This window comes from Xyrauchen texanus, chromosome 20 (assembly GCF_025860055.1).
Source record: "Xyrauchen texanus isolate HMW12.3.18 chromosome 20, RBS_HiC_50CHRs, whole genome shotgun sequence".
Classification (NCBI taxonomy): Eukaryota; Metazoa; Chordata; class Actinopteri; order Cypriniformes; family Catostomidae; genus Xyrauchen; species Xyrauchen texanus.
In genome coordinates this window covers 18,285,307-18,311,078 of record NC_068295.1, presented here as the reverse complement: position 1 = coordinate 18,311,078, position 25,772 = coordinate 18,285,307, and the positions used below count along the sequence as shown (strand labels likewise).

The window sequence follows — 25,772 nt, the reverse complement described above, 5'->3', positions numbered from 1 at the left end:
TCTCCTTAAAGGTGCACTCAGTAATTTTCTCCTTATTAAAAAGTTTTTACTCCTCCAGAATTTAATTGTAATTTTGAAACGTAATTCATGACCGCTCAAATAAGACGAAGACGTGGAACTGACGCCTGTTTTCGTTTTACGGTTTTTAATGTTGTCTCTGTAATCGGAGTGTGTTCTTAATTAAATGTTTACATTTGTAAAAAAAAAAAAAAAGCATGTGGCTGTATTGCGGATTCTTTAGAGAGTTGCGGTACCTTTCTCTTGGTGGGGATGACGTGAAGCTATGATCTGAGGTTAGTTACGTTGATACAGTATCATTAACTAGACTACTTTCAGTTGTTATGATAGCCAACAACTGCACAAGTTAAGCCTGAAATACATTTTTGCCAACTAACACTTAAAATGATTGTTGGTAGTTTCGTTTGGAGACCGGAACCAGAAAACCGTCCAGCGGCAATTAGAATCATCATGGCGTCGCCCAGCGTTTAGTCAGGAAAGTACCTAAAAAAAACACTACATGGAGAGGGTCTCCTCATGCGTGGCTGCCATTGTTAAGATCACATGACCAGCCAAATACTACTCTCTCTAACTGTTCTGTTATTGGACACTTGCAGGCACAGATTAAATTAATAATGGATGACCTTGAATCGTGAATTTTGAATTAATGCAATGGCATCTGTCACTGAAAACTGTTGTATTTGAATGATGGTGTATCAAGGCCCCTAGATGTCAGTGTAAGTCTGAGACGACATAAAAACAAACTGAATGCACCTTTAAGGTTACAACAGCATTTTGTTTTTCACTCTTTTCAGTGTGCTGTTGTCCAACACCAATAGTAGTGGATCAATAACAATTATGATTACAACATCCACTGGACTTTTAAACCATGTGTTCAAATCTTTTACGTGGAATAGATAGAGGATGTTCTTATAGACTCACAGCTCAGAGGAAAGTGGTGTGCAATAGCTTTGGGACCTTGCTGACAGGCAGAGGGGTTTATGGGAATGGTGAGATCCTTTCTGCTTAGTTTATGGAATTGTGTTTTTGTGTTACCAAGAGCCATGCACAGTCCAGCTGACTTTAACATCCCTAACTCGTCAGAATCATTGCCGCCCCTCTCCCTTTCAACCTACTAATTTACCTCCCTCTTGCCCTCCTGTCCTTATCCTGCTCAGAACTCGGATACAGAAACCAGGTGTGCCAGTAGTCTCAAGAAGGAAGTAGCTTGTTTACTACAGTGAATTTGTAATGTACACAAAGTAAGGCTTAACATTCAATGTAGCAGTGTGGGCTTGGATAAATGTACTGCTTATGGGTGAGTATTTGCACTACTTTTGGCTTGTTTTTTTTTTTTTTGCACAAATGACCTCAACTGGTTTAAATGACGTGATTTATTGCAGTGCCATGGTTTAAAGTTGTAAAGTAAATCCACTCATTTTAGTATCTCTTTGTTTTGGTGTGTTCATCAGACATTTTCTTTTTGACCAGATATTAGTGCTTAATCTAATATTAATATGCAAATTCACTCTTTAAAACACCAAATACTGTATCACAAAACTATATTTTATCTCTATTTTGTATTTGTCATTGAGAAACTAGTAGTCCAGGAATAGAGAGGACATGTTGTTTTTCTGCATGAGGGCTGATCCTCAGGTCACCAGGCATTCAAATGGCATACCAAAGTAAGTTACTGATGTTTAATTATTAGCAGGAGATATTGCTTCACAGATATTAGGGTCACATAGTCATACAGTAATATGAGATACGTAATGTGTAAAAATAATGTGTGATATATAATTAAGAGCCTATTTCCTGGGTTTGGGTCCAGACACTTCAGTCATTCCAGTCACATGCATAATATACACAAACATATGCAGGTCTGAAATTACACTCCATTCACTCAAATAGGATAGAGGGACAGTGGTCAAAGCATGGCTGACATTTGACTACTCTGGTTTTTATCTTATTGACTGGTTCTCTAGAGAGCCTGGTCAGTTGTGTCTCTATGTAAAGAAACAAACAAAACATAACTTTTAATCCATTATTTGCATCGAAATCATTGTATAGGCCTATCTGTTCCACAGCACTGTTTGTTTTTAAGGGAAACTGAGGCACGACTTATGCCTGGAAAGGAAGACCTAAATAACAGTGACAGACAGGAACAGGATCTATTTATAACAAGTTTCATATTCAGGTTGCTAATTCTTGCTGAAATATACAGCAGGCGCTGATCACCCAGCCAAAGTTATAATGGCACACACACACACACTTAAGAAGCATGAGAGTCTTTACCAACTTGTATAGTTTGTTTTGTATATTTTGAAGATGCTGTATTTATTCCAATGACATAAGGTCATGTTTGGAATCTTTGTGCACATGGATTGTTTGAGATATTTCTGTGAATTATGCACCATCCTTTCATTTGTTTCTTCAACTGAGGGAAAACTGCATTAATGATTACTTTGAACCACTTTGCGCTATTGAGCTTAATTTTGCTTGTGTGGTAATTTACCACAAGCCTTGTTTAACAATCCTTAATAAATAATCCTAAATAAATAACAAGATAAATATCGTATAATTTAAATATTTGTATGTTAAATCTCAGCACTCCAGTATTTTTTTATTTATTTTTTAACTGTGTGTGCGCGCACACGTGGGCGTTCTGTAAAGTAGGTTTCAACTGAATGTCGGTGGACATACACTGCTCTTGAGTCATGTCACAAGATCCAGCAAATTATTATAGCCTTACACTACATACTGTATTCAAATCAAGGCTCTAAAATCAAGTAATTATATGCATTTTATTTGCATATCTTATTATTATACAGTATATTTTAGATGTCAAAAATTATTTTAGTAAAAAAAAAACAACTTATAGTAAAGCTTTATTTATATAGAACCTTTTAAATAAATGTTTATAAAGTGCTTTACATGGGCAGAATAAAACACAGAATAAAAGTAAAGTACAATAAAAACAAGATCAAAAACTTGAGGTAAGGCCTTAGTGAATAAGTGTGTAAGTGGTAACTGAGTCAGTTTCTTGTGGCTATCAGAGAGAGAATTTCACAACTTGGCACCACAGCGACTAAAGGCTGACTCTCCACTTTTCAGACATGTTTTAGGTACAAACAAGTTGCTGTTTGATGATCAGAGTGATCTTAGTGGAATGTATTTAGTAATCGTAGTACTAAGGTATGTTGGGGCAACACCATGAGGACATTCAAAGATGATTAAGATGGTTTTGAAATCAATTCTGTAAGACACAGAAGCCACTGAGTGCCTGTGTAATCTTGCAAGTTGATAATAGATTTTTTGGGGGGGTCTTTTGCAAGTGACAAGTAAAGTTGCGTATCATCTGCATATTGATGAAAAGAGATGTTATATTGATTAATTACACTAGAAAATGGAGGCAAATATACTGTAAGTTAAATAATAACGGACAAAGAATTTAGCCTTTGGAAACACCACAAGTTGTCACATGATGTCTGTATGTACATGTACCCAGTGCAACATAGTAGTCCCTGCTGCTTAAGTAGGACATAAACTAGTCTAGGAATGAGCCTGATAGGCCAACCCAGTTCTACAGCAGGTCAAACAGCTTCTTGTGATCAACTGTGTCAAATGCAGCACTGAGGTCAGGATTGACCAGTTATATAAGTCCTTATTAACTTGCAAATCATTTATAACCTTTAAAAGCACTGTTTCTGTGCTATGGTTGGCCCGGAAGCTAGACCTTGGTGTTACGATAGTTATTGAGCTGTATAGACACTACCTTTCATTTACTTGTCCAAGAATTGGAAGATTGGAGATTAAACTTTGATTACAGCCTTGGTTATAAAGAGTAATTGGGAGAATGATGGCTCATGTGATTGGCTCACAGCAGGGGGAGACAGTGGGCTGCTGACTAGTTGATTTTGGCAGTAATCTTCAACACTTCACAATCATTCTACTAGCGCAATCTGTCAAGTAATGCGATTACTGCACCAGATTAACCCACTAACACAGTTAATGAATCAAAGACTGACTCCTATTTGGATCTGAAACTGTGCCACTGTGCCATATATGTGCCACTTACGTTCTCTCTTTTGTATTCAGATTTTTTCCTTAGGGGTAAAATGTGAATATATTTCATGCACTTTGGGGAGTAGCATTTCTGCTGCAATCTGAATTTAAAGGGATAGTTAACCCTTCAAACTCTGAGAGTGTGTTTTAAGATTTCCAGTTCAATAACATACCCAAATTAAAGGCTTATAACTCAAGAAAAAACAAGGAGAGTCAAGGGTTTGGTATCAGTAAAAATGTACTTTTTTCCTTTTTTTTTTTTTTTTTTTTAATTTTACATTATTCTGTATAACTCTGCAGAGTCTTTAGTCATTGTCACACAACAATTCCATTAAACACATAAGGAGATGTTTTCTATTTGCTTTCATTGAATGGAAAAATATATATTTTTTAAAATAAGAAAAAAGTTGACAGAGACCTAATTATCTGCCTTATTTCCCTTTGTGTTTCACGTAAGAAATAAATAATAACAGATAATTTTTTTTTCCTTTAAGCTCTTGCCCTATACTGTAAATAGACAGGGTTAGGAAGGGAGGTGTTCTTTCACTGTAGGGTTAGATAAATGGGATCCTGAGTGTTGAGTTCCCCCACATATGTGTGTGTTGTAGCTGCGGTTATTTGAGGTGTCGTCAGCATGACTAATTGGCCCACAAGCTTTTTGCAGATTGCTGTGCAGCAGTGTGTGCTGAATGCTACAAGAAGCTGATTTGTGATAATAATGAGCTTGTGGTGTTCTGAAAGGAGGTTCTGACCAAAGGTCTGTTGGACCCATCTCGATTAGCCATCTTTCATAGGCTAAAAATTCAAACTCCTCCATAACTCTCACTAACTCATAGTTAGTGGCTCAAGCCAGATGTGCAGTGGGTCTGAAAACATTGCTCTTTTAATGTGGCACAAGTAAATATATATATTTTTTTCCCTGCACTTTTTCCGCTGGCTCCTTTGATTCAGTGTCATCCACATTCAGACTTCTGAGAGCATATTTCTACTTTTCTATGTACTACTCTTTCATTTGAAGGGTTGGTGTTTCTATGAAAGGTTTGAAGAGACTATTTGGTCCATTCAGGCCTTTACATGATAGTTGTTGTATAATAATGCCATGAAATCATGTGGAATTGTGAGATTATTTCACCACCCAGAGAATTAAGAAGCTGTTCTACTGGACAGCAGCTCTGAACTTTAAACAGAGCCTCTTAATCTCAACACATGACACATGCTTACATATTTCACTGCCTGTTCACTCAAAGCTCAGTGTTTCTCTAGATGACTGGTGAGAAAATAGTGTTTCTATTTCCTTGACGGTGTCCTTTTCACTATCTGCTTTTCTCACATTGGCCCCTCAGTCTAACAGAGGTGGTCTTTGCTGGACTCCTGGTGGTCTGATGTGAAGTGATTAACTGCCAGCCGGCTTTTCAAGATGGGGAATGAAAATGGCACTCCTAAGTTGTCGGTAAGAGGGTGTATGTGTTGCGCAGAGCTGCAGTGTTCCATCATAGTACACTTTATTTAAATGCTTTTAGAGCTTGAACTACTATGCTTGTGTGCCTTTAAATGAGAGTCACTGTTTGGAGCTGTTATGACTTTAGGTGACATCTATTAGCATTCCCAAACCAACTGATATACTGCATGTGACAATTCATGTTCATATTGTCTTGGACTTACACTGTCACCTAGTGGCAAGGATGCAACATCATTCAAAAGCAATAGTTTTCAATTACTGATACAATGTAGAAATTCATTAATTGCAGTAAACCATCCATCCATTCATACATCTTCAACTGCTTATCCGAAGTCGGGTCGCGGGGGCAGCAGCTCCAGCAGGGGGTCCCAAACTTCCCTATCCCGAGCCACATTAACCAGATTTGACTGGGGGACCCCGAGGCGTTCCCAGGCCAGTGTGGAGATGTAATCTCTCCACCTAATCCTGGGTCTCCCCCGAGGCCTCCTCCCAGCTGGACGTGCCTGAAACACCTCCCTAGGGAGGCGGCCAGGGGGCATCCTTACCAGATGCCCAAACCACCTCAACTGGCTCCTTTCGACACAAAGGAGCAGCAGCTCTACTCTGAGCTCCTCACGGATGACTGCGCTCCACTAAGGGAGAAGCCTGCCACCATTCTGAACCCATTTCGGCCACTTGTACTCGCGACTTTGTTCTTTCGGTCATGACCCCAGCCTTCATGACCATAGGTGAGGGTAGGAACGAAAATTGACCGGTAGATCGAGAGCTTTGCCTTCTGGCTCAGCTCTCTTTTCGTGACAACGGTACGATAGAGCAAGTGCAATACCGCCCCCGCAGCCCAGATTCTCTGGCCAACCTCCCGCTCCATTGCCCTCCATTGTAAGGGTGGTTACTGAGATTAGGCGAGTAAAATTAGGCAGGCCATGTGATCCTAAATGGCAGCCCCCATGAGTGGACCCTCTGCCTGTAGAATAAAGCAGCTTTTATAAGGTTATTAGTATGACTGGAGTCTTTAACTCATGTGAGTAGTCATGATTTTATTCATGTGTTTCAAAATTGCAATTAATTTCTTGAGGAGTAGAACTTTTTAATTTGGAAAATATTACTGAGTGCACCTTTAACATCGATATCTGCATGGGAATTTCACCAAACATTCTTACATATTCTGGTCTTTAGAGACCTGGCACTTATATCCATTGCAAATTGATCTACAAAATGCCCAGATAGTGTCTAAGTTGCTAAATATTTTCAAGACAATTATAAAATAATAAAATAAAATGTATTTTAATGTCAAACACATCTTGAGATACACATAACATGTAAGATAGACAAGTTAAACAGAAGTATGTTCTCAGGCACATATTGAGACTAAATAGATGCATGCATACATAATTTCAGTGACACACCCAAATGACAATAGCCAAATCATACTGTTCATGTGTTCTTGCATGTTTTTTCAGCAAGTAGCAATGTCAAATATAAATCAAGTCAATCACTGAAACAACAGTGTTACCTTGAGGAAACAATAATGTTAGGAATGCTACAGAGGTGGGGGCACAGCTCCAAAAAATGGATGAGGTACAGGGGGTGGATTGAGGTCCGGGATAACTGAAGACCCGAAACCGTATGTGTTTAAGGGTTAAAGACCTCGTGAAATTGCTTGACGAGCACATTTATCTGTCCTGTGCCGAAGCATTTTTTATTGAATAAGGAAGTATGAGTAAGACTTGTCACTCCGTTTTTATTTTTTGTTTTTTTGTGACATCATAGTCATGAACCATGATTTGTTACTTGCTGGTCGCTTACAGGGAAAAGCGATATTCTCAACCTAGAGAGCATTTGTTTGGCAAAAATCAACTGAAGTGCAACATGAGTCAATAATATTTTTTGTCTGTTTTCCCAGAAGAGAAAGACATTTTAAGGGTCTGCCAAATCTGCTAAATGCGAATTAAGTTAAAGTTTAGCAGTAGGCCTACACTATCACCTCAAAGCAAACATACATGGACTAAAAGCCACAAAAGTCTTTAATGGATTCTGAAAGGAGCAAGCTGGGCAAAAATATACAGTACATAAAATACCCTACATTGGAATTCAGGGATTATCTTAATACGATTAACTACTTTGGGCAATGTGCTTTTCCATGAATGACTCCAGCCAGCCTGGTAGGTTCTCGACTTTAAACTTTAAGTGTTCTTGGTATTCTTCCAACAAAAACAGCGCAGTAGACTGTCTGCAGCATATTGTGACTCAAATCAACCATGTATTTTTCCAAGGACGATTGCTTCCACCACAGTTTGCGTGCATCTCAACTTTTTTTGTTGCACCTATTTGTCTCTGCCACAGGAGGGCGAACCGGACAATGTTGTTCTATTCCCTCAAGAAGAAACACACTCAACACAGTCTGACACTACTGTGTACGAGGTATTGGAGAGCTGCAGCATGTGTGTGTGTGCTTGTGTGCGTGTGTGTGTGCTCGCGCTCCGCAGTAATTTGTGTTTAGAAATCGATGTGACGGTTAGCTGGATAATTAGAGTGAGAGTTGGAGAGCATTAGGTTTCATATTTTGCCAAATGAGGAGTTTGTAATTGTGCGTAATACAATGCTTAGAATCAGCTAATTTTAAACCGTAAGGTTTAAAATTAAGGTTTAAAATCTCCACTTTCACTTAAGGTTTAAAATTGGGGTGGTAGATTATTAAAGTTCTCTCATCATTTACTCACTCTCATGACATGCCAGATGTGTATGACTTTCTTTATTTGGCTGAACACAAATTATGATGTTTTGAAGGATATCTCAAGCTCTGTTGGTCCTTACAATGGAATATCCAAAAAGCAGATAAAAGCAGCATAGAATTAATCAATATGACTCCAGTGGTTAAATCCATGTCTTCAGAAGCAATATGAAAAGATGGATGAGAAACATTGTTTTTTTACTATAAATCTCCACTTTCACTTTCACATCTGAAAGTCACATGTGGCACCTTTAGTCAAGTCAAGTCAAGTCAATTTTATTTGTATAGCGCCTTTCACAACACACATCGTTTCAAAGCAGCTTTACAGAATATCAGCATTAACAGACGATAAAACTGTAATGTCTATAAAGTCGATTAATCATCATTGTGTAATTTAGATAAAATATGATTTTTAATAGTGTTTAAAAATAATTAAATGATAATTGTATTAATAACCCCAGTGAGCAAGCTGTAGGCGACTTTACATGATTGTTGTATACATGTTTCTCACCCACATCTGTCATATCGCTTTTGAAGATATGTATTTAACCACAAGAGTCTAATGCATTAATTCATGCTGCTTTTATCTGCTTTTTGGACCTTTAGATTTATGGCCACCATTCAATTGCATTGTAAAGATCTACAGAGAGATCCTTCTAAAAATCTTAATTTGTGTTCTGCAGAAGAAAGAAAGTCATCTGGGATGACTTTCTGGGATGGCTTGAGGGTGAGTAAATCATAAGTGAATTTTCATTTTTGGGTGAACAATCCCTTTAAGGGGCCCTCAGTAATTAGTGGCCAGGGGAGTCATTTAACAAATATTTTAGTCTGTATTGTACAGTATGTGGAAGCATAATGTTTGAGTGTGGATACATATCTTGCTCACAAAAACATGTGTGTTTAACAATCCCTCCTGTGGTCTACTCTGAGATTCACCTTTGGCCTATTTCTCAGTATTCACCTGTAGTTTGTGCATCAGAGTATAGACATCAATTGCTCTACAGGAAGTGACTGAACAGCAACAGACACAAGACGCATGAGGTAGCTAGAGAGGAAGAGGCCAAAAGAGGGGAGGGACTGGGGAGGGATCAGAGGACAGAAGCGCCACCCTGAAAGAGTTAACCCGAGAAGGAGGAGGGATCACTTCTCAAGTTGACCCAGAGTGTCCTAGTGTGAATCTCACATACTGTAGTGCTGCTTCCTAAACCTTAGTATTATTGACTCTCTAGAGGAGAGTTCTGTACAGATACACTCTTCCTGGGACTAGCTAAGTTCTCCTCTGATTGACCTCAGTAGGATATGGATCTGTAGCAGGAGAGGAGCTGAGTCAGGAGTCTGGGGAGGAGACTAGAACATAGGCAGGGCTGGCAGCATGTGTTGCAGCATGTTTGTGTCTTTGCCCGGCTGAACCAAAACACGCACACGTCTCTCTGCTTAGACTCTTTGGGAGTTCAGTGCAGGAGTGCTGCATTGTGAAGCCGCAGTGTTCTCTTGCAAATGTAAATGTGGTTCCATTGGGAAAGTAAGTTTGTTGTTTATTTACTGATTTCCTACAAAATGCTGAAAATGTAAAAGTTAAATTGCTTTTGTACCTTTTTAAAGGGCACTAAATACAAGAATGATCTGGATTGTTACATTATTTAGCTGAGTACATTAAAAGAATAGTTCACCAAAAATACTTTATTTACCTTCATGTTCCAAACCTATGTAACTTACTTCAAAGAAAGTCAAACAGGGTTAGAACAACATGAGGGTGAGTAAATTATGATAGAATTTAAATTTTTGGGCGAACTATTTCTTTTAATGTGTGTATTTAATATTCTATAGGTAAAGGGATGATACTTGGCTAAATTGTATTCATTTATGCAAGACATTTGCCATTTATATGGTTATTTAAGGTTATTTCCTGTAATTTATGGGAGATGTGTGTATTCCAACTATTTGGATGTGAGTTTAACATGTACAATTGACTTATACAATTGCCATGGCAACCGTGGTAGTTAACAGTAGGGATTTACTGTAGTTGAAGACAATGTGGTCTGTTAAAAGGGGCAGGCTAAAAAGACACTATGGGGTATGCTTTTCAGGACCACTTATCCTGCGGGGCAAAGGACAAAAGCAAAAACAAAATATCATCAGTTATTTTGAGGTTACCTTTTCTAATCTCCAAGGCCTAGCGTACACCTGGATTAGCAGAAACTGGTTAAGGGAAGTTTCCAGATTATTTCTGCTTAAATTCTGAACATACAGACAAATGTAGTCCAGTGAGCACAATTTATTTTAAGGCACGTGTGGTTTGCACAAGTTTTTAGGGTTTAGATATAGGTTCAGAAAATAGACAGGAAACAGGAAGCTGTGGAACTGTGAAACAGACTGTGAGAAACAAGATCATAAACAGATAAATGTTGATAGTATTCTATTAAATCTAAGTATAGGTGTGAATAAAATGTGGTCTCACAGCATGAATGATTAGGAAAGAAATTAGACCTTTATATGATTTTACAAGACTTCTGCTTATTGTTTGGAATTTAAAATGATATATAATTTATTATAAAAGTTTAGTAACAATGAAAGTATATTATCAAATATATTATATATTAGTAACAATTTGAGTACAAAGTTGAATTGAAATATTAAACTGAATCTCAGAATGTCTTATAGTCTTGTAGTATTTCACCTTTTTGCTTTTATGTCCACATGCACTTGAGCTGGCTGGACTCCACAAGTTTATTCAAAATCTGATGATCCATGTTATCCAGCATGATTTGAGAATGTTCCAAAGAACATCTTGTGTGCTTCAGTGGAAGCAATGAATTCTGACCTTTTGTACAAAAGAGTTAATATGGTCAATGTAAAAAAAAAAATAATTAGGTCCTAGAAATAGTGCAGAATCTTCATTTTACTGTACATCATAAAAAACAAATTTAATTGTAATTGTCAAAATCCTACACATTTCTGTTTATTTACAGGTTTAAATTATATTTTTAAATCACTGATTTTCAATATGACCTAAAACTTTTAGAACACAATGTATATGCACAATTTAGCTCGATTTATACATTAAAAATAACACAACAAGGCATTGTTTTCAGGTCTGAGGTTTGTGTAAACAGATCCTCAGGATGATGGCAGGAATACTGGAATTGTCCATCAGACACTGGGTCTTATTATTTGTTTGAGAGCAACTCAGGTGCAGGGAGATAGAGTTAGGGATACAGTGAGTAAAACAGTAGAGGGATTGTTCACCGGTGTGTGAAGTGCATCAGTTCTTCAGTATTGTTTCTGTTTTAGGTTGAAAATTGGAATACTGAAAATAGATTTTAATTCCACCCATCTGTTACAAAATGTTACTGCTATTTGAAGCACTTGTATTTATTCCAGGTTTGGAGTACAAATGAAAACTGTGAATAAGATAATGGAGTCAGAACACTTGGGATTTTTTGGATTTGGACGAGAGTGTTTCATTTGATACTCTGACCTGATTCAAACTGAGTGACGTTTGTGTTCTGAAAAGCCTGGGAATGTAGTGTAGAATGCATAAATACAGCAATATTTTAAAGTCCTGTGAGAGAGTACATTTTGTGTGAGTGTGAGCTATGTAACACACAACCTAAAGCCATGGTGGGAATGCACATATGTGTATTGAGTGCCTTTTTTGTGAAAAAATCCATAATTAATTTGAGGTTATAAAATTTAATGTGAAATTATTGTACAAGAAATAAGCAGGACACTACTGTCGTCGCTTGATCTTTCATGTCAAAATATCCAGTTGTGTTTCAGATCAGGCAGACAAAATGGAGGCCAATATCATAATTTAAAATGTACACAGATAGTCATATAGTGGCTAAGTGGTGTGGCTCTTTACACACTGCTTCAGAATGCTTATCTGTGATCAAATGTATTTAAAATGCTCTGTGGTGAGTGTAACCGTTTTGTTGTATGATCTTCTCTCATTTTGAGAGAGTAGCAGTAAAACCAGTTATGTCAGTACAATCACTTCATTTAATCAAATTTACGATGGAACAGTATGTGAATGAATTTTGAGGAAATGTATTGTAAATTTAGAATTAAGTTTTTAGTTTATGCCCATTAACATCGATGTAGTTATTATTATATTTTTCATTGTGTGTAAGGTTTATTCATAGGTGTCTATAGGTGTGTACAATAGTAAATTATCAGGGTATGTTGTTTTTATATGGCTCACCTAAGTATTTTGTTGACATGTTGGGTGTGTTTTCTTTTAGTTAAATGTCAAAGACTTTGTGTGGAAAGGAAAGTAATCTCTGGACTTACAGAGTGATTTACTGATCTCAGTAACATGTGGAAATAAACACTGATTTAAAACAAAGCCCAGTCACGCCGATCTGCGGTCTCACTGTCTTCATTGTGTTTCTCAGGCTGCAGCACACACTGACAAGGTGAGCTCACTGAACGAGAAGTCAACCAGTGCAGAGAACGGATTGGTCCATACTGATTCAGCCACAGCAGAGCTACAGGTGTCTCCTGATGAGGAAGATAAGAAGCAAAGAAAGGAAGAGGTGGACAAAGAGGAACTTGAGTTTCCTCATGACCTGCTGCCAAGCATAGACCTCAGCACTGAGCTCAATCTGACCTGGGGAACCTCACTTGGGTAGGCAATCTCTCTAATGCTTATTCGTATGTACATACAGAAAAATGCAAAGGATAATTCCTTGAAAAAACTGTGCAAAGTAGTATGTCTGTCTTCAGATAGTAAAGAACAAGTTTCAACAGCTCGGTGCGTTCTTTTGAAAAGTTGTTCACGTCTGATGCATTTTTTTCCACCCCTCATTTATGTTTTGTATGCACATGTCTAGTAAACAAAACATTTTCATTTTAGAGTGTTGCATTCATGAGACATTTCCACAGGAATCTAAAGAGGTTAAAGAAGTGATCATGGCTCTGTTCCAAAGCATAGTGAGCCACCTATATAGGTTAAGATTAAGATTATGATCATGATTATGGGCCTTCTTTTGACCAAATTTTAATGAAGCATCACATTTATCCTTTGCAGAGAAGGCTATTCCAGATCACATTTTAAAATGCCATCCATGATGGTGGACGAAGCAAGCTAAATATCTTGGGCTGTGAATCGATTAAAATGGTTTAACTAGTTAATTGCACAGTTTTCTATGATTAATTGTGATTAATCATGGTATATTGTACATGTAAACAAATGGTATATCTTAAATATATTTAATTTATAAGTTTATTTTAATTATTTAATATGTAAAATGTTCTGTTTTTTTGGAGAGTTAATATTTTTACAGGTTTAAATGTTTGATACAAGTATATGTTTACTGTAAACATAAACAGTTAACATGCCATAAAATCAGTGCACATGCTCTGATTTGGGCAAAATCTGGGCAAAATCTTTTCCAGTGGTCTTTTTAAAAAAAGAGGATCAAATGGGCAGATTAAATTCATATAAAGCTTTATTTTCTAGATAAACTTAAGATTGCCAATACAATAAGGCACTATACATACAGATATAAAACAAATGTAGTTGCATTTGCTGAATTTTAAAATCTCAAAATTGCAGTTCAGTCTCTTACCCATATGCCTCCCATACCTGGCTCACCACTTGGTGAAGTCTCCATTCTCCACACAGTAAATCATCTTCTGTGTTTATTATGCCCAGGACATGTGTCATGCGTAATGAATAAGCATGCACTGCTCCACAGAATCAGTTTCAATGCTAGGGTGTGCTGTCGAGTCTGCCAAGTACCACCAGGAAGTTTAAATATGCAAATATTTGCCACAGGAAGTGGGGAAAACATTAGTGAAATTTTAGGAAGTTAAAACAACGGATACTGCATAAATTATATTATTTTGTTTTCGCGTTAAACAGTCAACTAATCGCAAAAATTAAGGTTACATTTCCCAGCCCCAGAAATCTATGACTATAAATATATTCAGATTTGATTCAAAGTTGAAGGTATATATTATTTTTATATATATTAAATATGAATAGTGCTGTCAGTCGATTAAAGTTTTTAATTGCGATTTATTTGCATAATGTTTTTACAGTAAATCGCGATTAATCGCTGATTTTAAAGTGCGGAAATTTGACACATATATATATATATATATATATATATATATACTCCTTGTCAGAATTAATTTATTTCTATCTTAGGAAAGAAAACAAAACAATATGTAGCAATATAACGCTTTATTAATATTTTCAAAACAAAACCTTTCACAACATGAAGACAATGCTCTAAAATACCACCAATTCAAGTAACATGAAATGTCTCCCAATATCTAAGTGGAGATTGACTATTTAAAACAACTAGTCTTCACATAGTTTGACATAATCATTGCAATGGGCATTAAATCCCTAAAACTCTAATCCTCCGCAATATTAACCTGCCAGGAGACTGTGGCTATCTGCTTTGTTTACAGCTATCGTGAAGCCACTTTCATGATTCGCGTCAGGACGGCAACACCAGTGCCGCTTTGAACTCACCATGTAAAGCGCTTTCAAACCAAAATGCCTCATTCTGCATTTTTATGATAGTTAAGACTTGACGTGCTTCTGTGGTAATTAAAATGTGCATTAGATAGGCTGAAATACTTGATTTCTATCACAAGTTCCATCTAGGCTTGGTTTGTACATCAAGCAGTTTTAAAGGAATAGATCACCCAAAAAAATGCAAATTTGCTGATAATTTACTCACCCGTAGGCCAACCAAGATGTATATATCTTTCTTTCTTAATCAGAACAGGTTTTAAGATTTTTAGGAAAGTATCCCAGGTTTAATGCAAGTGAATGGACACCAATCTTTGACGGTCCAAAAAGCACACTTAGTCAGCATCAAAGTAATCCACACGACTCCAGCCATGTGTGTGGCTAATTAAAACTTTATTAACTTTAAAAAAATCGCTTTTTGTGCTTGTTAGAGTGTCAACTTTTTAACTTTGCAACATGCTCATATCATCAATTGGAATGAATTGTGAGTCATGTCTTAATTTGTGTGACTGCCTATTTATTAGGCTCCATTTCACTGATTTACGTCTCGCCTTACTGGACTTATTTTATGAAGACTCTTCCTTGTACTGCACCGGTTGGATAAACACTGAGTGAATTTCCATTAATCTATGACTTGTTTCTATGGAAAACTTGACTAAATGGGAAATTGGCTGGTTTACACAAGAGCCACAAACCTTGCCAGTTGTTACGGCGGTTCAACCCAGGCACACTACATATTTAATTTAACATGAATTTATAAAGAGGAAATACAAATGACAATGAAAGGCTTGAACACAGACCTTAATATTATATATTATAAATTATATTAATGCATATGCTATATTAATATTTAGGGATTATTTAACAACAATTTATACAGTCGTATACAGCAAGAGTTTTGTAGAAATCTTGTAGAAAGCAATATCTGCAATTCTATATCTCAAATGAATGGTGAAATGTCTTTTAAAATAAACAAACATGTCCAGTTGTATGTATGTTAAAGCAGGCAACAGTTTGTATTATATTCTTATTTGATATATATTTAGTGAATGATTATATGCTATGGGTTGTCTGATTTTTTAGTTCCAGTCTATCTCTGATTTTAACAGTGTATCACTACAGTGATGAAAACAACCATTTTACTTAAATGTTTGTACTTTAATAAAACCTTTTAAAGCTGTATTAGTTATGTATTCTTCCTAATAAATAGCCCCCTGGTTTAATTAAACTGTTTTATGTGGCCCATATTATTCATATGGGGTTTTATTTGTGTATTGGTATAGCAGTGAGATGAAGAATGAGGCTGTGGTACTGGGTGGCACTGCCAACCCTCTGCTGGCAGGCCTACAGCACTACATAGAGGCCAGTCCACCTGTAGTGGGCCTCATGAGGAGGTAACATAGAAATAATGAAAATGGAGACGGAGAGATATGGGGACTTGCACACTGCACCAGTCTGTCATGGCTCATAAAAAAAACAAAACAAAAAAAACATTCATTGTTAAATTTGGTAAAAAAAAACAAAACAAAAAGGTAATTTTTTCATAGATATTCAGTTTAATGGATTTTGGTCAGATCTCTTTTCCTCCATTTTGTGTCCTGGGTGTTGCTATTGATATGTGCTGTTATACTGCCAAAATCATTTCCTTAATCAGTATTTTTGTCCTGTTTTACAGCAAAAATATTTTTACTTGAGGAGCAATATTGCATAAGATTTTCAGAGAATATATCTTGAAATATGTTTATTTTTCTTACTCGATTGGAGAATAGTTTTTATTATTTTAAGCATAAATTCCACACAATTTAGTGAGATTATGCTGTAAACAAGTTAAACCCATTTGCCAATAGGCTAAGTAAAATAAACCTAATTGAAGATATATTCTTTGAAAACAAGTTTTAACATCTTATGCAATTTTGCTTCTCAAGTAAGTTTCTCTTGTATTAAAATTGTTTCAATATTTTACTGGAAAACAAAATAAAAATACTAGTTTGCAAGATTTGATGGTCTGTTGAACATCTATAGATTAAAGTTAGTTATTTGCTGTGAACTAAACTAGTGGTGTTTCTGGTTGATTTGTATGTGGGCAGCTGAAATTGCTCTTTAACACACTTGCATGATGTGAAAGTGTTTGGCTTACCACACCAAATAGATGTACAGGATGAATGATGTGTCCTCTTTAACAGGAAACCTTGTTTAATTGTGGTTGTTTTGTGTGTGTTCAAAAATTTTCTTGTTGCGAGAGCTATCAACACAGTCACATCTGTGCATAATTGCATAGCTGTTACAGTGCTGACACAGACAGATGAGGGCTTCATTTAATACTTTACATATTTTAACGGTACTCTTCACATTTGCTTCTCTCAGCATGCATGACATAAACAAGTGTGACATAAACTGAGTATGCATTATCACATCAGACTAAACCTTAATTAAAAGTTAATATTTAACTAAAGTTATTATTTTTTATTAATGCTTATGTACAGTGGGGTTCAAAAGTATGAGTACACAATTAAAAAACAATTGTGAAAGGAAATCTGTCCTTTTGTACAAAGGAGTTAATGTCACAAATGGGCTTATTAAAGAGACCTAGAAATGATGCAAAATCTTTCTTTAAATCTATCTTATTCATTTTATGTCATAATAATATTCCTTTGTTTAAAGTTGTTTTAAATCATAAAAGTTTCTATTTATTTCCAGGATTAACATAGATTGTGTATTCCATATTTTCAACTCAGACTTTTGATCCCCACTGTATTAATATATTTTTCTAGCATATTGTTCTATATTAGGATTAGCTAATGAAATACAGAAAACTTAATTTACAAGCAGAGGTCTGTGGATGTTGAAACATTGCTTGACAGCATAATAGGGAGTGGCTGCAGCAGTAAATCATGCAGACATGCCAAAAGGCCTCCGGTTTTAGCACATGCACACACATAAATGCAATAACTTGCACTGCAATACACTGCAGCTGTCACACTTTGCAGTTATGCCAGAGAATGTCATTAAATGTTTTTTTCTGGCCTCCTCACAATGGGAGTGGCAGCTTCCAGTCATAATCATTTGTTGAAAAAAGATATAGGCTGCATAGTTGGGCCTGTTGTAGTCAATATAATCATGCTGGCAGATCACATGACTGCTGTGGTCCAATTAGAGAGAAGACCCTTGAGGATTTTACCTCTTGTTTGTTTTCATTTGATGTGAATATGATTGATGGCTTTTTTGTAGAAAATGTGTTAGGTGAGCTGGCTGTCCTCTGTTAATGCATACCAGTTGCAAATGGGAGTCACTTAGAGGTATGACTCACTGTGCTTCAAAACCTGCAACCGAACTACAGAGTCACAGTGATTCATTACGCTCTATAATCTCAGCTGTAAAAAGCTTAATTTAGTACTTTTTGAGTAGTTTGTAGGGCTGGTGCTCTTGAATCATACATAGATAGCCTGTTACAAAAGGCTCCTAATGAATAATGTATCATGTGATTTTTCTACCAAGTCTGTATGAAGGCTCTTACTTGAAAAACACTCACATTTTGAGCAGATTCCAGCATCTTGATTATAGTTTCTCTGATAATTACATATGATTGCGTGGAGTAGACAAAATTCAAATGGGAAGAGGAAGTGGTTTGCCCAAATGAAAGAGCATTGCAGCGTGTGTGTTGCACTAAAGTGGCACTTTAGAAGTAATAACAAAAACTTTTTAAAGAATTTTGTTATACATATGCATGACCTTTTTATAGTGCTTCTAGCATGAGGTGGAATCGAGTGTTTGATTTGCAGTGTGAATTGCACAACTGAATGCTGCTTGGAGCAGATTCACCCTAACTTCTCCAAAACTCTCTTTTGGTGAACCCTTAATAGCTATTATGGTGACCACGTTTCTACAGAAAGCTCATCCCTACCCCAAGCCCAGTTGTCTAGCACCCAGCAAAATGTTCCATCCCTCACACCTTTGGCTGAATTGATGGATTATGAACTCCAGGAAGCTTTGAAGGAATGTGAAGACCAAATGGCTGTACTTGGCATGCCCACCCATGCAGACACCTGGAGTGCAGGTGATCTGGACAGATGTCTCTCAGTATCCCTGACTGAAAGTAATGAGGAAAATGAACAAAAGAAGAAGGTTGACTCCAGTTCGTCATTACATACACTTGCAGAGTCTTATGGAGGTTGCCATGGAAATTATGGATTGCATGCAAATGACTCATCAGCAAGTGAGGAAGGGGTGTTTAGCTTCAGAGATTATGTACTGGGAAAAAAAAAAAGTAATGCAGGTGCAGTCAGAGCTGAGGATATTAAGTGTGATGCTACAGAAAACCATTGTGAGGAAGCCAGCCAGCAGTCAGAGGCAGAACAGCAAATAAAGTCAGAGATAGTGGCAAAAATAGACACAGAAGATAACATACTAGATCATCAAATGATACATGGCACAGGTACACAAACAGCAACTGATGCAGCAAAGGACACATTCACCCACGACCATTCAATACAAGTTATATGCCCTGTGAAATACACCCTGGAAGAAGAGAGCACACAGGAATTCAAAGACTTGGACAGAATTGATGTTATTGCACACACAACCCTGAAAGAAACTAGAGTAATTCGAGAGACAAATCCTATGCATGAAGAACAAATTAGTTCTGCAAAAGATACACTGATTTTGCAAAACTCAAATGTAGACACAAAAATAGAGACAGATGGTCAGCTAATTACTGATTCACTAACATCAACACATACCGATAAACATGCTGGTGAAATGTTGTTGCAATTAGAACCAAACATAAGACCACAACCAAACATACAGACACAGGTGGAGTCAGGGACACAGAGGCAGACAAGTGTGCAGATAGAAACAAACACAAAAGTAGAATCAAGCCCACAACATCAAAGACAGGATTTAGGGCTCCCAGAACAGCTGATTCCACAGGATAAACAGCCTGTCTGCTCTCCACCTCCAGAACCCGAGACACACCAAGCTCATCTTTCCCTGTCTGGGCCTTCACCTGCCCTGATACAGCACTCTCCACAGTGGCTTGAGCAACATGATGAACAGGATTGGACAGATGGACCCTACAAATCAATATCAGAGAATGAAATTATACACCACCACCACTGTTCGAAAATTGTCATACATGAGAAAAATGTGTCCAGTGCATCTGCTGTTGTGATTAATTTTGGCCAAGCTAAAACCACACATGAACATGAACCCAAAGGGAGATGTGATTTAGAGACATGTCCACTGGATCAAGGGAATGTACTTTCTTCTGGCAGTGGAGCTGGCACACACACACCAGTGTGGGAGAATTCACAGGGTGCAGGAGTAAAGGCGGAGGAAGAGAGTGCCTTTGAGCAGGCTTCAGCGGAGTCCACTGCAACCACGTTTCCACAGACAACACCCACAACGGCAGAAACTATAGAATGCGAAGGAGAGAAGAGGAGAGGTGATGAGTACCGAAGTGCCGTTATAATAGCAAAAGCAGCAAAAAGACAATTGGCAGTGATAACTACGGTCCTGCTTGAAGCAGATGAGTCTCCCAGCATTGGAAAAGCAGAGAGTGAAATTAATGCAGCAGAGAGGGGAAAAAGCACCTTGATAATTTCCCCAGAGATTACAAGCTCACCTGTTCAGACAGTGGACGAGAAAGAGAAAGCGACCCCAGAGAGCCGTAGCAACAAAATGCCACATAACTCGACAGAGAGTGAAGGGAAGGGAGGGGGTCTCCCGATCACGCTCTTCCTAGCCAGAGACAAGGAAACAGGCTCAGTCGGCACAGAGGACAACATTCTGGTCACTGCTTCCTCTCCTGGTGTCTTGGGAACATTTGATTGGAAGGTGGATAGTTCCCGATCACTAGAAAGAGGAAAAGACGACATTAAGGGGGAGGGGAAAGAAAAAGGCAGAGGAGGAGCACAGAAGGCAGCCCATGCCGGCAGGGTGTCACTGACAGAGACTAATACGTGTCCATCCCACCACATCACAGCATCACCAGTGGCAAGACAAGAAGAGAGTGACCTCATCCTTCCTGCCAGAGCTGACACAGCCCTGTTTCCTTTGGCCATCAACAGAATAAGCGATTGCGACTCCATCAGCCCACCCCCTCCTCTTTCCCACTTAAAATCAACAGAAACAGCAGCAGCAGCACAGAGAGAGAATCAGAGCCCAGGCGCATTAGGAGAGGAATTGCAAAGCAGCGATAGATCATCTCCACCAGCGCTCTCTTCGGAAAGTGAAAATCTCACAGCGCAATCCAGCAATCAACAGGTACTGCACTCTTCACAAGCTGGAATCACAAACAGTGACACATCCATCAAGATAGAGTCACAGCAACAGAAACAAGAAACAAGTGATACAAGTGAATACCTATCACAGTCATTTAATCCAGAACTGAACATGAGGGATATCGCTAAAAGTTGTACCAACGTTGATGGGCTTACATCAACAAAAGACATGGGAAACTCAAATGTAAAATGCCAGATGTCTGAATGTGCATCTCTTCCCCCTCTGATGGTGTTTGAGAGTCTACGTCACCCAGTAAAAGAGACCAGCTTCAACTTTGAGGGTTTTCTATGTATCAGCAAACCTGCTCAAACAGCATCATCCACAGACCAGAGAGACAGTGACATGCAAGGAACAGACGGGGGAAATTCTGGTGCAAAAAAGGAATCTTTTGCCTCTAAGGAAGAAAATGGGAATGAAGAAGAAAAAAAGGAACAAGCTGAAATGGAATTTAAAGAGCAGAAGGACAGCAAAAAACAGACAAATTCTTCTCAAGGGCAAGATGAGAATACTGTGAATGTAAATATGGCTGGTTTGGAAGACACTGGAAAAGTGCCAGAGGAAACTGCTGACATGAGCACAATAAATCTGGTTACATTTAAATCACAGTCAGCTGTAGGTGAGAGTGCCAGTTTTACTACAGCAAAATCTGTGGGTAATGACAATCTGCATGAGATTGAAGAAAGCAACAAAGAGAAGCAAGTAAATAAAGAATCTTTCATTGTTTCTCAGATCTGTCCAGTTGAAACAAATGAGTCTGCATCCACTGAGGACAATAATGTTATACTGCAGGTTGTTTCTCCACAAGAGGATGGAATTCCCTCTGTGGTTTGTGAGGGGTCTTATTTAATGATGTCTAAAGGGGATAAACAGATACATACAGAAGAGCCACTTTACACAATAGAAAAACTGGATGAAGAGACTGATAAGTCAGTGGGATGTGTATTGGCTGAAAGAGGTGATATAGAAAAAACATGCTCAGGTGATTCAGAAAATCAAGAGAATGAGTCAAAGCCAGAAAAATATGCATGTGAAGATGAATCACAGGTAAAAATCTCCAACTCTCCAGCAGTAGCTTCAAACACAAACAACATGTGTACTATTAGCACTACATGTTTATCTCAATCAAACACAGAGCAGTCTACTACAACCTCAGACAAGCAACTTGTGCAAAAAGCAGATAAGTCCACAGGTGAGCCACCTGATCCGATTGACACACAACTCAATAGTGGAGTGATGACAAATTACGCAGCGGATGCTGGGGACACAACAGTCCCTTCTCTTCCCTCTGAAGAGACTTCAGTTCCAGCACAAAGGAATGCTTCCCTCACCAGTGCACAAAGCACTAACAGTGATGCCAGGGATGTGTCTGTCATTGTACTAAAGGCTCCAGGACCAATGCTGAGTCACTGTGAGTCCAGTAATGACTGTGATATTGCTGTAGCAGGAACTGGGGAGCAATGCAGTATGAAACGTGCAGGTCATTCTGAAACTGAGATTGTAAAGACTATTGGAGGTAAAGAAACTGATCAACAGACAGATGCAAATGATTCGTCCCACTCTGTTGGTGTCTCCGCACATGAAACTTCTTCTGGATCCTTTCTAGAGTGTCCATTCACAACTGACAGATCAGAATTAGAAGGTGGTTCTCTCCTTGTGTCAGAAAATCCAGATTTAAATTGTGAAAATCCAAAGAGAAAAGAGAGTGAGACATTCAAGGACACTAGAGAATTGGAAATTGTTATAAAAGGGAAGAGAGAGGGACATTTAAATTCTGAACATGAAAAAGATTTAAGCAGTGCACCTACAAAGGTTATAACAGATGTCAGCAAAACAGGACAAGACAATGTACAAGACAACCAGTCTATATTGCTCTCTGCTCATATCTTTGGTGACAAAAACTCCTTTGCCTCTAAATCTAAAAATACTGATCCTAAGCTGCCTGCAACACAACCATTAAATCATCTTTCTGGGCATGTAAGCGTAACACCATTAGGCAGAGAGTTACAGTCTTTGTTTGTTAACTATATACAAAGTTCTTCAGTAATGCCAGGCTCCTTTGAAACAACCTGTGCTGATGAATCACTTGACTTTTACACCACATTGACACCACAACAAGCTCCCAGTGATGTCATCAAATGTGATTCACTCCTGATGCACTTGAATGACAACCTTGTCACACAGGGTAGGCCCTTTCAAACTGAGGAACCAGTTCATTATGTGTCTGAAGTCAATGAAGGAACAAACCAAGAGACATCTGAAGATTTGGAGCAGGTAATGGGACAAGAGCATGGTGAGAAATGTGTGAAGGAAATCGTGGAACAAAAAGCAAAATCAAGTGCCCAAAACAAACCTAATGCTTCAGAGGAAGAATGGGATAAGCAAACAAATGGGAAGCTGGGAGAAGGAAAGAAACTAGTTGAAAATACATGCAAAGACCTGAAATACAGCAGAGAATGTGAAAATAGCTCTCAAGAGCACGATGAGACTACTGTGAAACAAAATACTGAAAAAACAGGAGAACAGAACCAGAAGTTAATGAATTTAGATCTCTGCAAGATATCCAGAGAAAAAAAAGAACTCCGAGAGGAAAAAGAATTAGATGAATCCAACCCAACAAAAACTTTGGAGTCTACACCTGTATTTGATCCTAGTGGAACCTCCAAAGGGTTAATCGAAGAGACTCTGGGTTGTAAATGGGCACCTAAAAGAATTCTTGCTATGGATCAGAACCTGTCTGCAGCTGTGAATACTTTTTCTGAGAGAGACCATACACAAGATCCGAGGGACTTGAGGCGATCAGATTTGGCATTTTCACAGCCCCAAGAGCTTCAGTGCCAACAGGAGTTTACAAGTGCCCCAGAAGCAGTATTAAGGGTAGATGTAACTAAGGATAAAAACAGTGATTTAGAAAATGCTGAGGCCAATTATTCAGATGCTGAGGCAAGAGAAAAGCAAGAATCCATGACTGTGCTTTGTAGTGCAAAGTCTAAAAGCTACTTAAACAGCACATCAGAGAGTCCCCCACTGCTGGGAGGTAATAACAGAGGTGTTATTGTTGACAATATATGTACACAGAATGAAGAGCAGAGTGTACAAACAATACATCAAAGTGGTGAGAATAGCCAATTTCCTGTTTCTGGTGAAAGTACTTCAAGAGAAAACATAACCCAAACAGAGCAGGTGGTAAAAGAGGTGTGTGAGGTGTTAGTCACTGCATTGGTGACTTCTGAAAATACAGAAGCCAAACAGGTTATAGAAGCTTCAGAGATTAAAGAGCCTGCCATCTCAGAATTACAGGACAGTGAGAGTAAACTCTCAGAATGTACCAAATCACAGGTCAGTGCGAATAAGCAGGGGGATTTGTGGAACGAAATCTCTGGAACCAAGAAAAACTTAGATCTTCTTGTAAATCACTCAAGTTTGTTCTCCGTGTGTCCTAACATCTCACACCATGAATCCGGACGAAAAACAGAGGAGCAATGTTTCAAATTGGTTACCAATGGAGACATCAGAAACACTAACATCAGACTAGATTCATTGATGAATGATGTTGCACAGATGTCTATTCCAGGAACATCTCAGTATGGGCAGGAAAAAGAGTCCGCATCTCAGCTCTCTGATGGGAAGCTCTCCGCCACCACAACCTCTTCTTTTCCCCCTGTGCTCAAGGAAAATATTAAAAATGAAATAGAAAGTGTGGATCAGGCCTCTGGTGAAGAAGTATTATGTGTAGGTTTGTGCCGCCCAGTGGAGCCCATCGGATCACCTAATTCCTTTTCCCAATCTGAGACAGCAGCCTTGAGGATGGAGCTGCATTTGTCAGAGCAATTCCTAGACAGTACCCAAAACACAGAGGAGCAGGATAGACAGTGTTCTGAACAACTTCTCACGCAGTTACAACAAATAAGCACTTGTTTGGGCACCAAAATCACAATTGGTACCATGAAAGCAGAAAGCACTGCATCAAATGAGAGACAACTGGCAGAAGAAATAAAAGAAGAGATAAGTGAACACATGAAGAATGAAGAAGAGAATAAGTCCATTGAAAATAAGGATCACATAGAAATGGCCATTGAGTCTAAGTCTTTGGAGTTTGTTGTTAAAGAGAGAAGATCCAGTGATAATAAAAATCAGAGCAAGTTGGTGGTACTCTTGGAGGAGCACTCTTTATCTCTCCCTGATGAAGCAACAGTCAGTAAGACAGACCAGCCAGCAGAAGAAGTTACTGATGGGACATTGACAGAACTGAAACAGGCTGCTGTCATTACACCAGAGCCAAAATCCAAAGTATCTTTTCAGCCCCCTCTTACGATAAATCAACAGTCTAGTCAGCAGGCCACTATGTCTTTTATCCAACCTCTACGTGAAACCAGCAAAGAAACAGTTAAAAGCTGCAGTGAGCAAAATAGTGACACAGAAGTTAGTTCTATTGAAGTTCTTAGAACTGTTCTAATAAAAAAAGAAATACAGAAAGATGACAGGGAAGCCAAAGAGGAAGCCAGCAAGGTTTCAGAAGTTGAAGATGGATTGCTGGGTTCAAGTTCAGGAACAGCACTTGTATCAGAAGTTAAGGAGAGATCAGACAGCCAAGGCCCAAGTGTAATCTCTGTTCCTGAGAAGTCAGATGACAACACCTCTGACGGTTCTGATTGGCTTAGAACTCTTAAAGAAGCAGCCTCCATGTCTCAGATAATTCCAGAGCACAGAAATTATGCAACATGTGGATCTGTGGAAAACAGGTACTGCTG

General features: G+C 38.2%; 1 protein-coding gene and 1 long non-coding RNA gene across 2 annotated transcripts in view; both read left to right on the top strand.

The window, feature by feature from the left end:
* Positions 1-1,253: 1,253 nt before the first annotated feature.
* On the top strand, positions 1,254-7,926 carry LOC127660626 (uncharacterized). The gene is made up of 3 exons (XR_007972661.1): positions 1,254-1,315; positions 5,406-5,512; positions 7,865-7,926. It is a non-coding gene; the product is annotated as an uncharacterized LOC127660626 (long non-coding RNA).
* Positions 7,927-16,039: 8,113 nt separating this feature from the next.
* LOC127660603 (uncharacterized) overlaps positions 16,040-25,772 on the top strand; it is a 66,970-nt gene continuing 57,237 nt past the window's right edge. The window contains 2 exon segments of the mRNA XM_052150923.1: positions 16,040-16,139; positions 18,606-25,763. Of these exon segments, the coding sequence (XP_052006883.1) occupies positions 16,132-16,139; positions 18,606-25,763 (7,166 nt within the window). The 5' untranslated portion in view covers positions 16,040-16,131.